Raw genomic sequence first — 20,265 nt, 5'->3', positions numbered from 1 at the left:
TTCTCAATATTCTTTGAGTGTCTCATTGATAAGGACATATTCACTCCCGATTCCCCTATCAAAAAGTTCTCAACTTATTTCGTTGTGTGACCTTTCTACATTCCTTGCGGCTTGAGAGTTTTCCTCTAAAAATGGAGGATTAGGAGAAAGGGGGAAAGCATCAAAACCTACGACAAGGAATGAACAAGTCAGTTTAAACTATGGAGGACGAGGCGCAAAGCGACTGGGAAGGAGATAGGCTCGAGTGAGGTTATGTGTTAAGATACGAAGAAGAAAGAGAAGAGAATGAAATAATTTGATTTAATAAGAAAGAAAGCAACTTTGACTTAGCGAAAGCAACTTATTGGCCAAGTTATATCTGATTATCGAATGAGCATATCAAAATCAAGGTCGTCCTTGCACTTCTGTTAAGTCCCTTCGCTTCATGCCTTCAGAGGAAGCGCAAATAATCTGATTCATCCTTTGGCTCCAGTTTCACTTCTATACATACGGCTTTTCATTGTCGATGATATCGATATTGATCCGACTGCCTTATTGTGGCTTCGCCCTGAAGTTCAGATTGGAAGCGGAACTGGGCTTGATTCCGATACAGTGAGGCTTCTACCCTCAACAAATAATACTAACTGAATAGCAAATACCCGTTCATTAGATGTGTCCCTCTTCCTATGGTCGAGCTACTTCTATCCCTATATATTTTTTCTCTTTTTCACTCCTCACTCAATTTTGGTATATGGCGCCTTTGTCCGTCTTTGTTCGGTCAAGTTACTTTCTTTGTTCGCAGGATCCTCCAAGAGTCATTACTTTCTTATGTTCTTTCCCAGAAATCAGAGGAAGACTTTCTTTTTGCAATCTCACGATCTATAATAAGCCACTGAGAATCTAGGCCTTTCATGAAGGATGGGCACCTTGCCCTCGGTAACTCCCTCCTCTGATCTCGCTCCAAAGGAGGAGTTTTCTACACTTTCAGGCTGCACTTATCTTTAGTCCAAAAGCTAATATAGGTATGTCCCCCACCAATGAGCCAACTGAAAATTTTCATATATAACGAAAATATAATTAAATAAAATGGAATCAAATTGGTTTCTTTATTTATTTTTTTTCAATTTTTAGAAACATTTTCTAAATTTTGGGAATGAGAAACTAAAATGGTTATCAAACATGACTGTTTCTTAAAAAATGAGAAATAGAAATAGGAAATAGGAACGTTATCAAACGGCCCCTGGATCGCAGACATTGTTTTGTGGGTAGTCTTGATTTTAAATGTCTAAAATAATTAATGTATGTATTTGGATGTGCAGGATAATTGATGTATGAATGTTAAATATTTGTGTCGGGTTTTAAGGTTCCCTAGATAATAATATCTTGGGTTTTAAAAAAGTGAAACAAACATAGATATTAAATGCCTGTCTAAAATCCCATGGAAAAACTTGTGAAACAAATAGGGTCTAAGAACTATTTAGAAATTTTCAATATATATACACACACTTTGAAGATAAATAAATTTGTTCACTTATGCATATTTTACAACCACGATATTACAAAAAAAATATATTAGAGTTGGATTTAAGTTGACAACATTTTGAGGCAAGTGGCTCGAATGACAAATAAAATTATATATCAAATTTAGATAATATTAAAAGGACATAAATAATCGTACTATTGGCATTCATTTTTTTGCTAGGATTTATTTTGATTAGATAGGCATAAAATTTTGATAATTTTTCCTTTATTCATGTCAATGCATGTCATATATTTATTAGATTATAAAATTGGATAAAATGCACTCTTGGTCCTCGAGATTTGAGGTTAATGTCTTAAAGTTTTTAAAATGAACACTTTAGTCCCTCATTAGTTTGACAAAATATATTATAATATTATTTTCTTATGATGTAGAATTATCTCCTCCCTCTTCCATTCTCTCCCCACCTCTCCTTCAACCATCCACGCACCTTTTTCTTCTTTTTGTTAATTTCTAGAATTAACAAGAACAATTTTCAAGTTTCCTAACTCAAAGTCATTCCACTCATCATCTCCACAAATCTCTAGCCAATCTTGCGAGCGAGAATTTCTGACAAGCATAGAGTTGGTTTACAAAATACAACAAATTTGTTTGCTTTTTTATCTCTATTTATTTACTTTCTTTCTAATTTCTCCAAATCTCAACTATTTTTTTTATTTTCCAAATCCAACCCCCCATTTTTCAAAAAGAAATTTCCATAGTTCTAGCCCCTTACTTCTTTTGTCACCATCAAATTCCATTTTCTTGGTCCAAATTCAAAAAAAAAATTATGTTTTAAAACTTTAACAGGTTTTATAGAAGAAAACCTAACTAGCCATTTTTTGATTTATAGTGCAGAGTAATATTTCTTATTTGTAAATTTATTGTGAGAAAAAAAATGAAAACCATGGGAGTGGAGTTTGAGATAGGATGAAAGAAAAATGAAAATTTCATAGTAAAAAGGAAGATATAGACCAGTATGAAAGTTGGGATTGATTTGGGAGCAAAGAAAGAAAATTAAACCAAAAAAAATGAAGGTTGAAAATTAACGTTCTCGATAAGAAGAGAGGATGGGAGAGAAGGGATGTCACATCATAAGAAAATAATATTATAATATTTTTTGCCGAACTAATCATAATTAATGGTCAAATCATTTTTTCGTTAGTCAACTAACAGTCTAAGTAACTTTAGAAACCATTTAGAATTATTTCTCAAACCTCCGGGACTAAAGTATTCATTTTAAAACTTCATGGATCAAATAGACAATAATCTAAAATCTCAGGGACCAAAGAGTGCATTTTGCCCAAAATTATATAATGTTTTAACTATGAAACAAAAGGAGAAAAAGTATGAAGAACAAATATAAACAAGAAACAAGAGATAAGTTTTTAATTAAATAAGTTTATATTCTTGTTTTCTATGTCTCGAGTCAAGAAATAAAAATAGTTACAAGATATATTCATCGTTGATGATTGCTCAAGACAATACCTAAAGCTTAGGGGTGCACTACAAGTACGTGTGTCAACAGATGTCAGATCTACGTCAGGAAAGGCTACGCCAAACTAGAAATGACCGTCAACAAGAGCGTCGTGAGAGACACATCGTCAAAGGCACTCCCAACGTGCAAACGAGACGACATTGTCAAGTACGTCGACATGGTCAACACGTCGACAGTGGAGAACTATCGACGTTTGTTAACAATGTCGTAAATACCTTACTGTTGATGTCATCAAGTATCATCAGCGTTGTTTAGTATGCGGTGTATGCAGTGTTATATGATTTAAATTCATTCTAAAACACAAGTAATGTAAGATTCATAAAAATTATAAAAATTCCAAATCGAATTTATATTAATACTAATTCATGATGGAATACGAAACATGCATAGCGAAAACAATGATCAAACTTTACTCTATATGCAACTTAATTAAAAAAAAATTAAGGTTAAGAAAAGTACAATACCTTTGTAGCTTCACAATCCTCGAAATCTCTTCACGATCCTAAACCGGGACCACCACAAGTGTTGATCCACTATTCTCCAAATTTAGAATCGAGTTGTGGGACCCATTAAGTGAAGGAATAATATGAGAGAGGGATTGGAAAATGGAGGAGGAGATTAGGTTGAGATATTACAGAGAAAATGGTATATTTTGTAATTCAAAATTACAAACATGGCCAATTTTCTTTTCAATTTGAAAAATATCTTTTTAAATAGACTAATTACATACAAGATTGCATGTAACTACTTTCTTAAATCTCAATACCTAACAATCCACTAAAGTTTAATGGGCTATGTGTTTACATCTTATGTAAACACTTGTTCTACTAAGTGTTGGTGGGATTATCCAACAAAATATTGGATTTTCTCACTAACTTGAGTCCAAGGACAATATGGTCATTTGATCAATTAAAGTCAAATTTTGACTTTTTACCATTTTGTCTGTATTGACTAATTTCAACCTCCCAAACATAAATCTATATTTCTTTTTCTGAAATTCAAATCATATTTTAATATAAAGCCGGTCAAAGTTTGACTTTTCAAAATCAAAGTTTGGCTTTATAAAGTCGAAAGTCAACATTTTGACTTTTCACAACTTTGACCATTTTCATCAATTTCGAGCTTCTAAATATGAAACCGTATTCATATTTTTAATGTTTAAATCACATTTAAACTTAAATCTCTATAATCGACGGCTATATCGATTTCTCTCTCTACTTAATTCGAATTATTCCAACATATTTTTCTAAGTTAATTCCATATGAGCTAGCAGGGGAACCTAATGGACCTATAGATCATGGGTCAAATGATCCAAGATTAACTAGCTAAACCCTTTTAAACCGAGCTAATCAACATTCGTTAACTAACAGGTCACTCCACTAAAGTTTCGTAGTTGAACTCCCCTCACTATAGATATATTTGTGTCCATTTGATATAACCATGATCAGTAAGTTAATCCTTCACAGGTTATTCGTAACCTCGACTGGGTCAAAATACTATTTTATCTCCAAGACCACATCTTATTCCTTAAGTCCCACTGATCCACTATTGAACAATTGGTTTAAGGTCCAACCTATAAACCAAATCTCTCTCGGCCTAATGAGAGGGTATGGCCTTTTATTCGAGGCTTGGATTCAGTTTTTAAGGGAACAACCTATCTATTAATCCTAAAACGTGTAGGAGTAATTTCATCTTGTACCCTATGTCCCTAGCTATCCATTCGGTCTTACCCCTGAAAGGGAAGGCTTATTGGGTCAGTGCCATTGAGCTGCCTTAACCTATGCAGATCTAAGGATAATACCGTTTGAATAGAGTTCATAGTTAGCTCAGTATTAAGATTAAGTTACCTAGATTATCATAATCAAAATAATCAATTTATGTAGTCAACAGTGTTATAACTTAAAAGTGATTATTTCATGATTTCAGTCTTATGCAAACTCTTTACATAGGATGCCCCCACTTCCATGTCTCTACATGAACGATTTAGGATCACATCATTTGTACTAACTACAGAGCGGCTTGCATCCATAATGTTCCTAGAATAAGGCGTCCAACCTTATTCATACACTATAGATCGTTTGGGCTATAAACTCAACCTTGATCCACGTTTATGTCTCTACATAAAGTTCAAGTCTACACTAGATAGCCTCGGGACCATAGTTAATTGGATTCAAGATTATAGTACTCTATTTTCACTAATAAATCCTCAATAATCATTTTATTGAATAGAATATAATTTCAAACTACAAACTACGAGTTTTATGACATAAATTCCAAAAATTCAAATATTAAAAAATTACACATTTGTAGGTTCAGAAATTACATGAATAATAAAAATGAAAAATGAAAACTTAAAACATAACTCTAAATGCCTACACTAGTTTTCCAACTTCTGCACATTTTCTCAGCATGATTGTAGCTAGTATGATCATAGAGACATGGGAAGAATGGGCAAGGAAGGAAGTTGAACATTATTACGAGCTTCGTCAAAGGAAATATAAGGTTGCTTCAAACAGAAACGATCTTTGCTCTGGTGGTTCCAGAAAATTGATTGGAAAGAGAGAAGCAATAAATGACAAGATCGATAACAGAACAGTAAGTCATAGAAAGTTTCTCACTTGCATATTAAGTAAATGTGATTGATAGCTTTTTTAACAATCAAACATATTTACCTAATATGTATGTGAGGAACTTTCTATGGCTTGTCTGTTTGGTTCTCGATCTTGTCATTTTTTGCTCCTCTCTTCTAGAATAAGGGTTGTTTCTATTTGAAGCAATCTCATATTTTCCTCAATGCACCTCGTATTAATGTTTAACTTCTCTCTTTGCACATTCTGCCCATGTCCATATGGTCATACTAGCTACAGTCCATGTTAAACTCTTAATGGCTACTATTTCACTTTCTTTGAGCTTCTTTATAGACTTCTTATACAATTCCTTTTCTTTCTTTGCTGCTTCAATATAGAAGATTATAATTCTGAAATATACAACAAATTTGATATCAAACATACATACAATATACATCTTGCCAAATAATTATGGAGTTGAAAGTTAAATTTCTTACATCCATTATTAGATCATGTCAATATCATAAAGCACATACAAGATTTTCTTTTCACGAATATAACAAAAAATGCCCTTTAATTATTTTGAAACAAATTTCAAACATATATAACTCCCAAATTGAAATTGGAATTCAAATTGAAAATTTGAAATTCAATCTCAAATTGAACTTCATCTTACATCCTAACAACATTAAATTCGAATGCAATACTAAAACCTACAACTAAGTCAAAATCAAAATACTAAAACTAATTTAAAATCTAAAACCTAAAACTAATTTGAAATATAAATACTAAAACTAATTAACTAAAACAAAGTAAACCACTTACTGGAATGAAGAGCGGCGGTGGAAGATGATAACGAATGGAATGGAGCGGCGGCAATTGCTCTCCTTCTCGACTTCTCGTAACTCTCTCTCGACCTTCTCTCCTTTTCGGTTCTCTCTCGGCCTTCTCCTTCTCAATTCTGTGAATTACAGAATGTGTAGTTAGTTTTTATAGAGGATCTCCTGACGTTTTACTTATGGCATCGACATAAGATTTCCAACTTGCTACACAATCACTTATGGCATTGTGAGAATCTTGTCAAAAGCAGTCAAAACGTCACACATCTTGCGATGTTACCTACACCACATCGTCAAAGGTTCGACCTCTCACGACGCCATGCAATTTGGCATCGTGGTATGATTGTCAGAATTTTTTAAATGTTCAACCTTTGCTGACGCAGTCAAAGCAACGTCGACAAAAGTCGACATCTCACGACGTCATGCATGCAACGTCGATAGTAATTAGGGATATGGTGACATGTACATGCATGGCATCATGAAAAGTCTATATTATTGTTTAAATTAAACGTTTTCACGACGTCTCCTTGTGGGGCATTGTAGAAGCCTCACCCTCTGTCGACGTTATTTGTGCGACGTCGTCAGAGCTTCATACTACTAATGCTTTCTTCACAGCATTGCAAAAAGATTCTTCTTACGACGACATCCCATTTCTCAACGCCTTTTTCAGCATCGACGAACCTCTGATTTTTTGTAGTGGTGGGTTTATGCCCACCAAAAGGAGGCATAGAAGAGCACACATCGCAAAATGGAATAGTCAAGGCTTCAAGATAACTAAGTTGGACCATATATGAGTTAATTAATGAAATAATCAAGTTGAGCTCATTGTCCAAGACGACAATGGAGCAATCTCATCTAACACATCTTGCAACCTCAAAACTCACATTTCTCTAACACCGGCAATGTTACACATAACCACAAGTAAGCGTCAGAGAAATGACAATTTACCTAAAACATCCATAAGATCTCTACCATCATAGTAACCATATTTGTGTGTCAAATGACAAAGTCATAAAGAGACTTATTTTACCAGGAGTGTAAGAAAGCTCAAAAGAATAGAGTATGTACAAACAAATAATCTCAACGACCTCTAAATTTTAGACATTGTGCCTTGAGCAATCATCAACAAGCTAAAATAACATATCTTGTAACTATTTTTGTTTCTTATTTTTCAAGACATACAAAACAAGAATATAACTTATTTAATTAATAACTATTTCTTTCCTCGTACTTTTTCTCCTCTTGTTTCATAGTTAAAATATGATATAATTTTATAATATAATAAATACATAATATGCATTGGATGAGATAAAGGAAAAATTACCAAAATTTTATGCTTATCTAATCAAATTAAATTCTAGCGAAAAATGAATACCAATAATATGATTATTTATGTTCGTTTAACATTGTCCAAATTTGATCTATAATTTTATTTGTCATTCGAGCCCGTTGACGTAATATGTTGTCAATTTAAATCCAATTCTATTATATTATTTTTGTAAATACATTGTGGTTGTAAAATATTAAAGTGAGACTAATTATATGTATGAATGAACAAATTTATTTATCTTCAAAGTGTATATTTATAGAAAAAATCTAATTAATTCTCTATACACATATGTATGTATAAGTATGTAAGTAGATATACATATATAAATATAAATATAAATATATGTGTATATATAGAGAGATACATATATACCTACATACGTATACATATGTATACATATATACATACATACATATCTATACACATACATACATATCTATATACATATATATATTAAAAAAGAATAATAAATAAAATATTAAATTTGTTTTCAAGTAGCAACTGAATTTAAGAGGGTCAAAGACAGATGCAATGCAAGCTCACATGACCACCAAGGCAAAACCAACTTTGTAATTAGAAAAAAGAAAACCATATAGATATAAAGTCTCACATTAATTAACAAACAAGGAAAATTGCTTTTTGAATATTCCATCCTTCTTTTTTTTCAAACATTTTTCAAAATTTAGAAAAAGAAATGGAATTTGTTATCGAACTAGTTAGTTTAATGAAAGAAAAAAACATAAAACATAAAAAATAAAAAAAATAAAAAAAAAACTAGAATACTATCTAACAAGCCCTTACATTTTCAAAAACCAAATTAATAACAATAAAAAACTAATGATCTCTCTTAAAATTTTACTAAAAGTTCCCTTTTGGAATCATATAACTTTTGATTTGTAATTTGTAAAATTAAGCCTTTAAATATCTCTTTTGTCACTAAAAAAGTTTTTATTCTTTTTGTGATCTATTTTTAAGTTTAGAAATAAGACATATTCAAATATAGTAAAAAATTAAAACTGTTTATGAAATATAGCAAAATCTATTAAATTTTCTACAACTCATTTAAGTTTTTTTGGTTATATTTTTAAGTTGTTTCAATTTTTTTGCTACCCATCAAAATTCTTTGTTATATATTGAAATGTATTTACTCTGTTTTCTAAAATTACCTAAGAATTCAACTTCTGTGTTTAAGAAATGTATACTTAAAATTTAGAAAAATCAAAACACTAAATAGGATGGTCAAACATAATCTAAAATATATATAAAAAAAATAAAATAAAATAAGGCAAAAATAAAAGGTTGTCATCAATATTGACATTTAAGAGTACGAAATTAATTAGGAAGTTAGGTTGGTGATGAAATATTAAAAATAAAAATTAAAAACAAAAGTCAATACTTTGTATTTGTATACTTACATTTTCATGTTTAATAATAATTATAAATGTGAACAAAATTATTTATTTTTCTTTTATTTCCATCCAACTTCCAACAATAATGAAAATAAATTCTCTCACAATGGTCTTAAAAAAGACAAACTTTTCACATGGGGCTTTCATTATTTCAAAAGCCTTTGTACCTTTTTGCCACAAGGAGAATTTGAATCCAACACCAACTACTTTCACATTATTATAATGTGTTTATTATTATTCTCAATATTTGTCTTTTTTTTTTACCAAAAAAAAAGAACGAACTTTGATGATGAAGAAATGAATGTAGGGAAAAGTATGATAATGATGAAAGGTTAACTAATTAAAGTTTGAATGATGAGTTATACATTTAAAGAAAGTTTGCAACAACAAATTGGCTATTATAGTCTTAAGTTATCATAGTTGAGTTATAATAGTTTATAACGGAGTATTACGAGACATTGTAACTAATTGGAGAGTACCAAATAATATTTACTATAGTAAAAAATGGTTATTATAGTATTTGATAACCCTTGCTCCAAACGGCCTCTTAGTTAATAAAGATTTGAAATAAATTTTTAATTTTTTAATTTTAGCTATTATCGATTTGAAGGTAGCAAATTTATCTATTTTTATTTTTTTCTAATACAAGGGATTTGAACAAGGACATTTATACGTTAGTTAAATTATGTTTAATTTTGACTTAAACAAATGTTTGCATTGCTTTAATCTAATTAACCTATGTTATGTTACTCGTCCTAAAGGTTCGTTGTTAATTTAACCAACATGTCACATATTAACATTTCTAAGTATTACATTAATTTAGAGATTTACAAGACTTCAAATAGAAATTTCATAAATATAATCAAAAGCTTTTGAAAGTTGAAAGAACTTTAAATACTAAAACTTTAATTTAATGCCAAACAAAATTATATGTTTAAATTTAGGATTTAAGTTAATTAAGATGAAGTTTTCAAAATTAAGACTCACTCCGCTACACGATAATTGAATAATTTAATTATAAGGTCAAATTATAGGTTTAGTTTACTAATCTTTTACGTTTGGATTAAATTATGTTTGAATTTTCAAATGTGTTCAATAGATCCAATTCATAAACTTTCAACTATTCAATTTGAAAAATGTTTAATAAATTGTTAAACGGTTAAAAAATACTTTCAAATGTTTTTAACGGATTCAATTCATAAACTTTAATTGTGTCTCGTAAATATTTGGTTTAAAAATAAAAAGATATTGTAAATTAAAACCAGTAAAATTTTAGATTATTGCAGTGATAGGCACCGATTGATTTGCACTTACATATATTGATAGAAATATATAAGTGACTAAATTGTTACTTTTAAACCAGTTTTGAGACCAAGAGTGATTTTTTATCTTATTAAATCTTAAATATTATATCAAATATATTTAAAAAAAAGATATGAAATATGTCAATAACCAATTTAAAGAGATTGAAGTAAAGAAATTAAATGTACACAAAATTGAAAGTTGAAGTAATAAACTTGCAAATAACTAAATTTAGTGCATCCTACTTATTCGTTGATTTATTTCCAAAAAAAATCTCATTCTTTAATCATTTTCATTGTAAATTTTGAAATCATATTCCCACAATATATTTAATTTATCCATTTTAGTTTCAAAATTTTAAAATCTAAAATTACAAACCACTGAAATTGAGTACACTTCCAAATTACCCAAAAGTGCAAAGCACAAGAATGGAAAGAAAAAAAAACAATAATTGTTCATATCATAATTTGGTGAAGAAAAAAAATGGTTTTTTCATCATTAGGAAGTGGATAAAATAACTATAAGAAATAAATAGACACCACCCAAAATAAAATAAAATAAAAACCAATCACAAAAATGGAATCAAATTCCTTTCTTTTAAATATAAAAATAATAAAAAGAGATCATTTTTAAATAAAACAAATATAACAAAATATGACTATAATATGTAAACCTAAACCTAAATATAATCTATAATATTTGATTGTACTTATAAATATATTTAGAATTGTTGTCATTAATAATATGGTAATATGGTATGGTTTGTATCATATTTTGGTGAAAGAAAAAAAAAGAAAAAAAAAAAGAAAAAGAAGGGTTTTGTTATTTCATTATTAGGAGGTGGATAAATAAATAAGAATAATAAATAGACACAAAGAAAAGAAAAAGGGTAATAAAAGTCCTTCAATGGCGGTAGCTGCTCCCATTAATTTCCCTCACCCTCCTCCTCTTCCCATCTCTATTTCATCACTTCAATTCCACCGCCCGCTCCTCCAAAAAAAAGAAGCCCTAGCTACAAAGTAAAACCAACAAAATTAACCAAAACACTTTCAGATCGCAAGCGAGCAATGGCGGCGGGAGCCTGGATCTTGGCTCTGGCAGTAGCGACAATGGCGATTGAGGGGATCTCAGGGCAGGCACCGGCGCCGGGACCGGCGGGGGAAGTGGATTGCTTTACGACGCTGCTGAACATGTCGGATTGTTTATCGTACGTGACGGCGGGGAGTAATGATACGAAGCCGAATAAGCAATGTTGCTCGGAATTGGCAGGGCTGGTGGAGAGTAGCCCTAAATGCCTTTGTGAGCTGCTTAGTGATCCGGATAAAGTTGGATTAACCATTGACGTTGATAGAGCTATGAAGCTTCCTTCTCAATGCCGTGTCTCCACTCCTCCCATTTCCCTCTGCTCTCGTAAGCTTTCTTTCTTTACTTCTTTCCTCTTCAATTATTTTCCTTTCTTAGATTATTAAAACTTATGTTCTCAAATATGGGCAAGGCTTCATTTAATTACGGTTTTATGGGTTTTTTAAAATTTAGAAACTTAATAAACACAAAATTGATAGTAAAATTCTTTAATAAGTAATGATTTTTGGGTTATTTTCAAATACATTACTCTATCCTACTCTGATCATATAATTGTAATATTTTATTATATTTATAAATATTTTATTTTTATAGTAATTTATCTTAATTTATTTAAAACATTTCATATGTTTAGATCTATGAATGATTAAATACTTTCGTCCTGATTTTGTTAATTATTTGCAATCTTTAAAAAAAGCAATGCAAATTTTGAAATGAGAAAAAGGTTTTCACATACTTTTATTTGTTTTTTTCTAAAAGATTAAACTAGGAATTTAAATAATTTTTGGAAGTATGAAAGAAAGTATAATTTTTTATTTAAAAAAAAAAAAAAATCTTTATAAACCAAATCTAAAAAATGAATGATATGTTGGATAGAAAATTCGCATTATGTTTGATGTCTTCAGATTTATTGATAAATATAAAATAAATACATATAAACATTTTCTAATACGAATCTAATTTTTTAACTAACCATCAAAGTAAGAAAAACATAAAATTTAAATTCCTTATTTTTAAATCTTCGTTTTTAAAATCTCTACCAAGCTTTAAAAATAACTTTTCTTAACCACATAAAACAAAAAGGGAAAGAAAAAAAAAAAGGAATTTTTAATCAAACAACTAGATTTGGGCCGTTGTCTTTAAATTTGATTTAATAGGCAACCAAATTTAAAAAAGGGGAATATTATTAAATTAATTTTAAGTTTAAATGGTGATTTAATTCAAGTCAAGTTCCGTGATGATAATTGAATGTTAAAAGATATTTTTACAAAATTGAAAATTAAAACCTTTTCAAAAAGTAAATAATTAAACCAAGCATTAGAATATTTTAAACAAACATAATTACATAAACTAGCATATTAACTTCGCTATCAAGATGCTCTTTTCCCCCCTAAAAAATTCAAATAGATATCACAAGCATCTTTAATAAATATCATCCTAATATGAGACTACTTAGCACTAAGCTTGAACGTTATATTGAAACCAAACCACTAATTTTATAATCTCAATGGTTTGGTTGTAGTCTCACTCCAACATCGACTCCACCAACAACACCATTTGATATTATATATATCGGTTTAATTTAGTTTGTTCTTTGTCAAGTTCAAATTCAAACTGATAAGTGGTTTCAATGGGTTTGAGCGCTTTGCAAATTTTTGGTTCTTCCTAAATGCAGTTTTGGGATTTCCGGTGGGATCAAGTCCAGCACCATCACCAGGTAATAAATCATACACTTCTTTTGTTATGTGGGAATAATGAAACATTATAATTTCTCAATTTGAGACTATGCTAAACTAAAATTTCGTCGTTAAATGTTAAAACAAACCTAGGTGTTCAACCACCGGATGCAGGAGGCTCAAGCACCACCGACACACCGGGAAACAGCGGGAATAGGGCTTCGAGCATCAACCACCTTCATCTTGCATTTCCACTTGGCTTAGCCTTAGCATTCATTCCTGCACTTTTCTAACCAAGATAATCTTTGATTATCTATAATTGTTTGCCTATTCTTCTGTCTTTCCTTTTCTGTTTAGAAGTCATTGTATTGTATTGTATTGTACTGAGATACTTTCATGATTGTTAGGCCAATAAATTGTTAGCTTCTATTAAATTATTTTGTTGAAAGTGAAACTACCTGTCCTACAGCTTCTATTGAATTAGGTTTTCATGATATGATAGGAAAAATCTATAGATGTAACTTTGCAGCATTAAATGGTAACATGATTGAGATGGTAGCAAAGCAATTGACAGATATTGGGATACAAAAGTATCGTTGGCATAAGGTTGGAGTTTGGTAGAGTTGTTAACTCTACATTTTGTTTGATCCAATGAAACAAGTTGTAAGTAGCATGACTAAAAACATTAGTTTTACGACTCGTTTGACTCTTTCTTTATAGTATGGACTCTACCACCAAGGTCTCGTCTAGTTATAGGAAACATCATAAATCAATGGTAATCTAAAAAGTAGGGTTCATTTGGTTGTGTTTGTTATTTACCTATCTTTTGGGATCATAATAATGTGAGACTTGCCTCCAAATTTGTAATAGAAAATGAGCAAACGTAATTGAGGCTCATAACGATTGGTCAATCAATAGTATCTCGTTATGATTACACGAATTCTCATTACAAATTGGTAAACATGGCCACTTAACAACTCTTCAAACTAAACAATTTTACTACTTGCCTCAAATGATCACAGCAGAAATCCTCGAAGCAAAAATAAAGAGAGGCCAGAATTCAACAATAAAAGGCACAAACATACCCCCAATTCAGTGAACATCTGTGAAAAATGGTGTTGAAAATAATCATCTGAAGTTTACGTCACATAAGTCCTAATCAGTAAGCACCAAAATCCTTTCAATTCCTTCCCTTCAAATCTTCTACGGTACAACCAAAAATCACGAGTCCAAATGGTTCAGATTCTGCCTTTTCACTTGAACCAAGTGGCAGCGGGGAACTCAACGCACAACATGTTAAAGTATTCAATAAGTTCACGCAGGTAATGAAAATACAATGGAAATCATACGAAGAGATGACAAATATTATAAGTACCATCTTGAATAAGACCCATCCCATCTGAACTAAGCTTTGGTCGGAGCATAATCACCTGCAGATCACAAAGAACACATTTTCAGACTACCAAATCAGGTTGTTCATCTTCTCCAGTTAAGTCTCCCTGCCTTAAAGACCGAATTACAACATTGTGAGGAGCGTCCAATCTAATCGTCTCGCTTTTCAATCCTCCCTGAGAAAATTTTTTGGATAAGAAATCATTTGATTGATTGAATGAAATATCCAAGGATATACAAAAAGGACCTATTCGAGAGGAATACAAATATGTTTCCAATTTGCTACGATGAAAGAAAAGTTGCTAACTTTTGATAGCTTGTATGCTCTTACACCAAGAGAAACCATTTGTAAACGGCTGCTTCAAGGTTGTCCCTTGTGGTTTTGGCCTTATCTGGGAAGATTCTTGTATTCCTTTCATCCTATCACTTCCACAGAACGGTTGATGAAATGTTTATCCATAAATGCTTCTTTGTGGCTGTGATAGGGTGATCAATAAGCTGCATCTGAAGCCAATTCTACGTATCATCAGGGGAAAGTATGGACACCAATTCTTTGAAAATTCATTCAATCAAGGAAGTTGTTTCAGATAGTCCTTTCCCGAAAGAAAGGTGTTCACATCTGCAAGAAGATGCAGTAAAATATCCCATTCCTTCAATTTCTTTGTATTAAAAAAGGGTCTGTCATATTGGTAATTAGCTATCAACTCCCCCAATGGATTCAAATTCCCTTAACAAAATTGTTGATCTCTCCGGCATTCTCCTTTTTGCTTTCAGACTCGTGACAATGTTTCACAAATTTGAATGTGACAAGCTTTGAAACATTTGTTGAAAGAATATGCATATTTTCATGTATTCATTTGTTACCTAAAAGAGGGAAGCCACCATCTTCATTGTGAATTTGATCTGCTTTTTGTCTTAAACTACTTTGAGATAAACCACGACGCCCCATAGCAACTAAATCTAGGAGTTTTCTCCTTACAGTATAAACTGGATTTGGATCTATTAAACACCCCCTCTCATATGCCTCTCTTAGGAAAACGGTATGTCTCTTTCCCTTGGTTGATAAATAAAATATCCCAGGATGATCCAAGAATAGATCTCTTATATTTAACTCAATGCCAAACCATTTCCTAAAATGGCTGATCTTCTCTACTTCCACCATCTTTTCCACGGTCAAAGTCATGAATTCATGAACAATTGAAACCGCTCGCTTTTCCAGTGCTAGACTAGTGTTCTTATACTTGTTACTGTCAAGTATTCCCTCATATGGTCCAGTATATGGACACTGTTGCCATTCCTTAACCTTGGCCTTGAAGATTTTTCTCAACCGCATACCCGGAGGGTAGCTATGTTTAAAACTATACTGGATTTCGGTCTCATCAACAGTGCAGTCCTCTTCACAACACTGACCCACTCTCCATTCCTCAACAGCTGCTCTGAATTGATTTCTCGGAATGTCATCAACCAACTTCAGATAATGAGTATTTGGTTCATGAGCATCACAAAGCTGAAAAACATGAGAGTATTTTGATATCACAGTGTCCTCAAAATCGTCAGGGAGGCCAAGCTCCCTCCACACCTTGTAAATTGCACGCAGTGGTACCATCTTAGAATTTGACATTGACAAAAGCCGAACTAATCGATCAACAACCTGAGGCAATGAAGAATTGATAGCATCTGCCTCTTCAGAGAATATTTGATTGGCAGTGTCTGTTAATTTGCAAAATGGTAGAGACTTGTTTGGATCATAGAAAATGTGAAAAATATGAGGGTATTTGCGAAGGAAGGAGGGAGCGCCACGGTTGAGGTGGAGCTTCTGGGAAAGCCTTGAGAGGAAGTCTAGAGATACTGATTGATTCCTCGGATTCGCAAGGATAAGATCTTGGATAGCAACCACTTTTAGAAAATTCTTGTACTTATCCATCAGTTTCTCAAACGTTGGATCCCTAGCTCTTGATGCAACATATTGGGAAGATGTTACTTTACATCTGACAAACATATTGAGATGAAGGTACCTTTCTCCAATGGACCTAAATATATGAGGTCCCATTTTAATGTACAATTTGCACCACAGAACCGTCTCACAAAACACTACTCCTTTCTTCGCATACAAATTCAGCAGCTGTGGCTTCTTTTATGAACAAAGAAATATAGACGCCTAGAAACAAAAATTGTATGCGTTAAATCACCCATTGACCCCAAAAACTTACGTTGATGAAGGTAAATTTAATAACATATCAGTATTCTACACTTGTGAGATTTGATACCAATGTAAAGATAATGGATGAACATAAAATTAATAATTATATCAATATTCTAACAATATGCTTCAATCACAGCAAAAACATTAGTATGAGAATCACTAATTTTGAGGAAACATCTCCGGGATGATCATTCCTCCTCTCACAGTGAAAACCAAAGTCATTTGCTGAGTGAAGTGTCTGAGGCCCCCTTTTAGACTATCACCAATGCAAAATTTCAGCCCAACCCAGATTTCAAATTAAGGTAATGACCCAATATACGCTATCTGAAACTCCTCAACACAGCCAGAAATTTCAAGAGAAATCCACAGTTTCCTTTAGAAAAATGCTTGAAAATGGAATTTCCGATTCGGTTTTCTGTAGGGATTTTACTTACCCAATACCAACGTACCGATGGAGCTTGTGAAAGCCTTTGGCCAGTAAGAAGACAATGGAAGCCTCTTGCATCAATACAAAAATCCTCACGCCGTGGCATTCCATATATGGAATGAATGAAGCCACTCAATACATTTTGTCGCCACCCCCCAGCCGCCGGCCGTTGATGAGAGGAAGGAGGAGAAGGAAAATAAGGAGGAGAAGGAGAAAGGTTTTGTTCTTAGTTTCGAGTATCATAAAAAAAAAAAAAAAATTAGTACTTTCTAAATTACATTCGTACCCCTAACAATATTAATTGCATATAATTTGAAGAATGTGTTTTAGCAAAACAAAGTTATTTATTGAATAGAAAATAAAAACGCCATAACAATGATCAAATGAAAAATCAACAAAATAGAAAAAATAAATAAACAAAGAATCTACATTGAAAATATTTAAAATATTGTTATGATAAAAAGAAAATAGAGAACAACAATTATTAATAAAGTAGAAAATCAAATAGAAAAAGACTAAAGTGGTGAATTAGATGAAGAAAGATGATTGAGAGGATGATGTGATATTTTTAGTTATCTTAGTCTATTGGGCTTGTTTAGGCAAAATTGAAAATATTTTTCTTTTTAATAAAGAAAAAGAGTATTTGAAATGTGAAGTGAATTTAAATCTTACGGGAAACATAAAAGGGTTTGGAATCATGTGTTTGTGTTAGACTACAATTAGAAAAGGGTAAAGATGTCTATTCATTTTATGTTTATCTCTTCTCAAAAACCTTCTCAACTATTTGTTTTGTGAGAGTGGGCACAACCGCTACTACAACCCCACCTTATTTAAAATAATCTTTTATTTAATATAATATATATATATATATATATTAATTTAATATTTTAAAATTAATATTAAAATACAAATGCGAATAATGTGAGTGAGCACGTGCTCTCTGCTGGCCCCTACTTAAATTTTCTGGTGATCCTATCGTATCGAAGAATTGCAAAAGGATTCGTTTTAGTAATTTATAAGATGATGACGACTTAAGGAGAAAATCAAAATTCTTAAATAATTAAACAATAGTGTAAAAATCATTAAAATTTGGCATTTTCATCCATTTTTCTATAGTTTCTATGCCTTAGAAGATCGCACGTTTAGCCGGTGGTTTGATTTTTTAGCTTGTGAAGGTATATATCTCTTTTTATAAAAGCTTAAAAAAATTGCAATATTAAGAAGGAAAGTTATTTTTAATTACAAAATGTAACGACCCAACTCCTTATACTGAATCGAAGTCATTACTAAATATAGAACAAGTGGTTTAAGTCATAAAATTTATTAAAAACGCATAAGGTTTAAGAAATTTTATTTATGAAAATTTAAACAAGGTAGTTATGCAAAAAGTGAAATGCGTTCTAAAGTCCTACTCGGGCCCTATCTACATAAAAAGATGATAAGTAATGAAAAGTACTCAAACTCAAATACGAAAGTCTAAAATAAGGATAAGCGGAAGCAGTAGTCCCTATGGCCCTCCACGGTCACTTCGGGTCGCTCGCCAGCTTGCCCTTGCCTCGTCCTCTACCTGAAAACATAAAGTGAAGAGAGTGAGTATAAAATACTCAGTAAGGGACCCACTACTAGTCCCACTAGGTGCCTGTTAACTTCCTGTCAGAGTCCTGTAACTGGTACCCAATTTCTGGCACGTTCCCGAACACATGCAACATGCGCTCCCGTAGGAACGTAACTCTGGTCTTCGGTGCCCCGGGGGACACCTAGGACAGTCGGGATGCGAGGACCCCGTCGAGTCACTCGAGTCATATCTATATCCATGTTAGACTGGTGTCCCGTCGGACCACACAGTCCTCAATGGTGGTGATCCCGAAGGACACCCATGCAGGTACGACTCTAACAGATTAAGCTAACAGGTACCCTAATTGCAGTATACATACACATGGCATCAGCATATAACATATCACATAAATCATCTCTACACTCTCCGTCTCGACATTCGTCGTATAGCCATAACAGCTCTCGCCACACATAACAGGCTATAGTATAACCAAATCGTCATTTGCATCATACTAACATTTATTTCAGGCATCGTACTGTCTAATCCTTAACATGAAAAATTGGAGCATACATAGTCTCATACTTCTAAACATGAAGCTAGTAGTAGAATCTCTTACCTGGAGATTTACTTGTCGAGTCCTAACCGCGAGGCAGTACGCTTTCCAAGCGACAAGGTCCTAACTGTTTAATATGCCAAAATTCGTAATTAGGTCACCAACGACTAACGGTTCAAGACTCATTTGAAATGACTTACCCTAGAGAGAGGTTGCAGTGCTCAAGCCCCTACTGAAGAAATCCCCCGCTGCAGCAGTTACTTGGTCCAAGACGTCCCTTAAGGAAAATAACTTAATTTAGTCCCAAATTAATTTAATTAACGTCCGAAGCATGGAGTCTTACTGGGAAATGCCACAATAATTAATTAAATTACCAAAATTTAGGTGGATGGAGCCAAATTAGTCTTGGCGGCTCGGCTGGAAGAGGACAGGGACCGGCTCGGCTTGGCGCAGGCGCGGCTCGGCTCGGCACAGGGATTTACGCGTGCGGCTCGGCTTGCAACGGGAGGGAGACGCGGCTCGGCTACGCAGAAGCGCGCGGCGCGGCTTCACACGCGGACACGGCTCACACGCGGATTCGACTTCGGGTTCGGGCGCGCGGATGTGGAGCGGCTCCGGGTTCGGGTTCGACGGCTGGAGGCGCGCAAGGCTTAGCTGTTGGATTTCAGTCGGCGCGACGGCTGGCTGACGAACGTTCCGGCTGCGCTGCGTCGGATCTAAGCGGCGCGGCGTGGCTGGGCGTGTGAGCGACGGCGTTGCGGACACGGCTGGCTGGCGAATCGGCTGCGGCTCCTCAGCGCTGGATCGGAGCGACGCGACGCGGCTCGGCTGTCCTCCTCAGATCGAAGCGGCGCGGCGAGTTCCGGTTTCGGCTGGCTCGGCGAGTTCCGGCTTCGGCTTGCAGACGCGCGGCTGATCGGCTTCGGCTGTCTC

General features: G+C 33.2%; 2 protein-coding genes across 6 annotated transcripts; one reads left to right on the top strand and one right to left on the bottom strand.

Moving 5' to 3' along the window:
• Positions 1-11,325: 11,325 nt before the first annotated feature.
• LOC103492460 (non-specific lipid transfer protein GPI-anchored 2) lies at positions 11,326-13,636 on the top strand. Of its 2 annotated transcripts, none has more exons than XM_008452856.3 (3): positions 11,326-11,853; positions 13,202-13,243; positions 13,350-13,636. In XM_008452856.3, the coding sequence occupies exons 1-3, from the start codon at positions 11,511-11,513 to the stop codon at positions 13,493-13,495; spliced, it is 531 nt and encodes a 176-aa protein (XP_008451078.2). In that variant the 5' UTR covers positions 11,326-11,510; the 3' UTR covers positions 13,496-13,636. The 2 variants fall into 2 exon arrangements, with proteins under 2 accessions (XP_008451078.2, XP_008451079.2); XM_008452857.3 differs by having other exon boundaries at positions 11,331-11,853; positions 13,356-13,636.
• A 426-nt stretch (positions 13,637-14,062) lies between these two features.
• On the bottom strand, positions 14,063-17,655 carry LOC103492459 (protein ROOT PRIMORDIUM DEFECTIVE 1). Of its 4 annotated transcripts, none has more exons than XR_538261.3 (3): positions 17,232-17,489; positions 14,578-16,752; positions 14,063-14,482 (listed from the first exon to the last, which is right to left on the bottom strand). XR_538261.3 is itself a non-coding variant. In XM_008452854.3 (2 exons), exon 2 carries the CDS (start codon positions 16,642-16,644, stop codon positions 15,448-15,450), a length of 1,197 nt encoding a protein of 398 aa, XP_008451076.2. In that variant the 5' UTR covers positions 16,645-16,752; positions 17,232-17,655; the 3' UTR covers positions 14,063-15,447. The 4 variants fall into 4 exon arrangements, 1 of the variants encoding a protein (XP_008451076.2); XR_538260.3 differs by having other exon boundaries at positions 14,063-14,770; positions 14,902-16,752; XR_007818999.1 differs by having other exon boundaries at positions 14,063-14,770; positions 14,926-16,752.
• Positions 17,656-20,265: the final 2,610 nt, after the last annotated feature.

This window comes from Cucumis melo, chromosome 2, assembly GCF_025177605.1.
Source record: "Cucumis melo cultivar AY chromosome 2, USDA_Cmelo_AY_1.0, whole genome shotgun sequence".
In the NCBI taxonomy this organism is placed as follows: Eukaryota; Viridiplantae; Streptophyta; class Magnoliopsida; order Cucurbitales; family Cucurbitaceae; genus Cucumis; species Cucumis melo.
Note: the sequence above shows the minus strand (reverse complement) of the source record. Positions and strands in the feature narration are given on the sequence as shown.

Excerpts from the sequence above, each read along its gene's own strand:
- LOC103492460 (XM_008452856.3), top strand. The coding sequence starts at position 11,511 with ATGGCGGCGGGAGCCTGGATCTTGGCTCTGGCAGTAGCGACAATGGCG. Across the intron at positions 11,854-13,201 it reads TCCCATTTCCCTCTGCTCTC|TTTTGGGATTTCCGGTGGGA; the intron begins GTAAGCTTTCTT and ends TCCTAAATGCAG. Across the intron at positions 13,244-13,349 it reads AAGTCCAGCACCATCACCAG|ACCTAGGTGTTCAACCACCG; the intron begins GTAATAAATCAT and ends ATGTTAAAACAA.
- LOC103492459 (XM_008452854.3), bottom strand. The coding sequence starts at position 16,644 with ATGGGACCTCATATATTTAGGTCCATTGGAGAAAGGTACCTTCATCTC.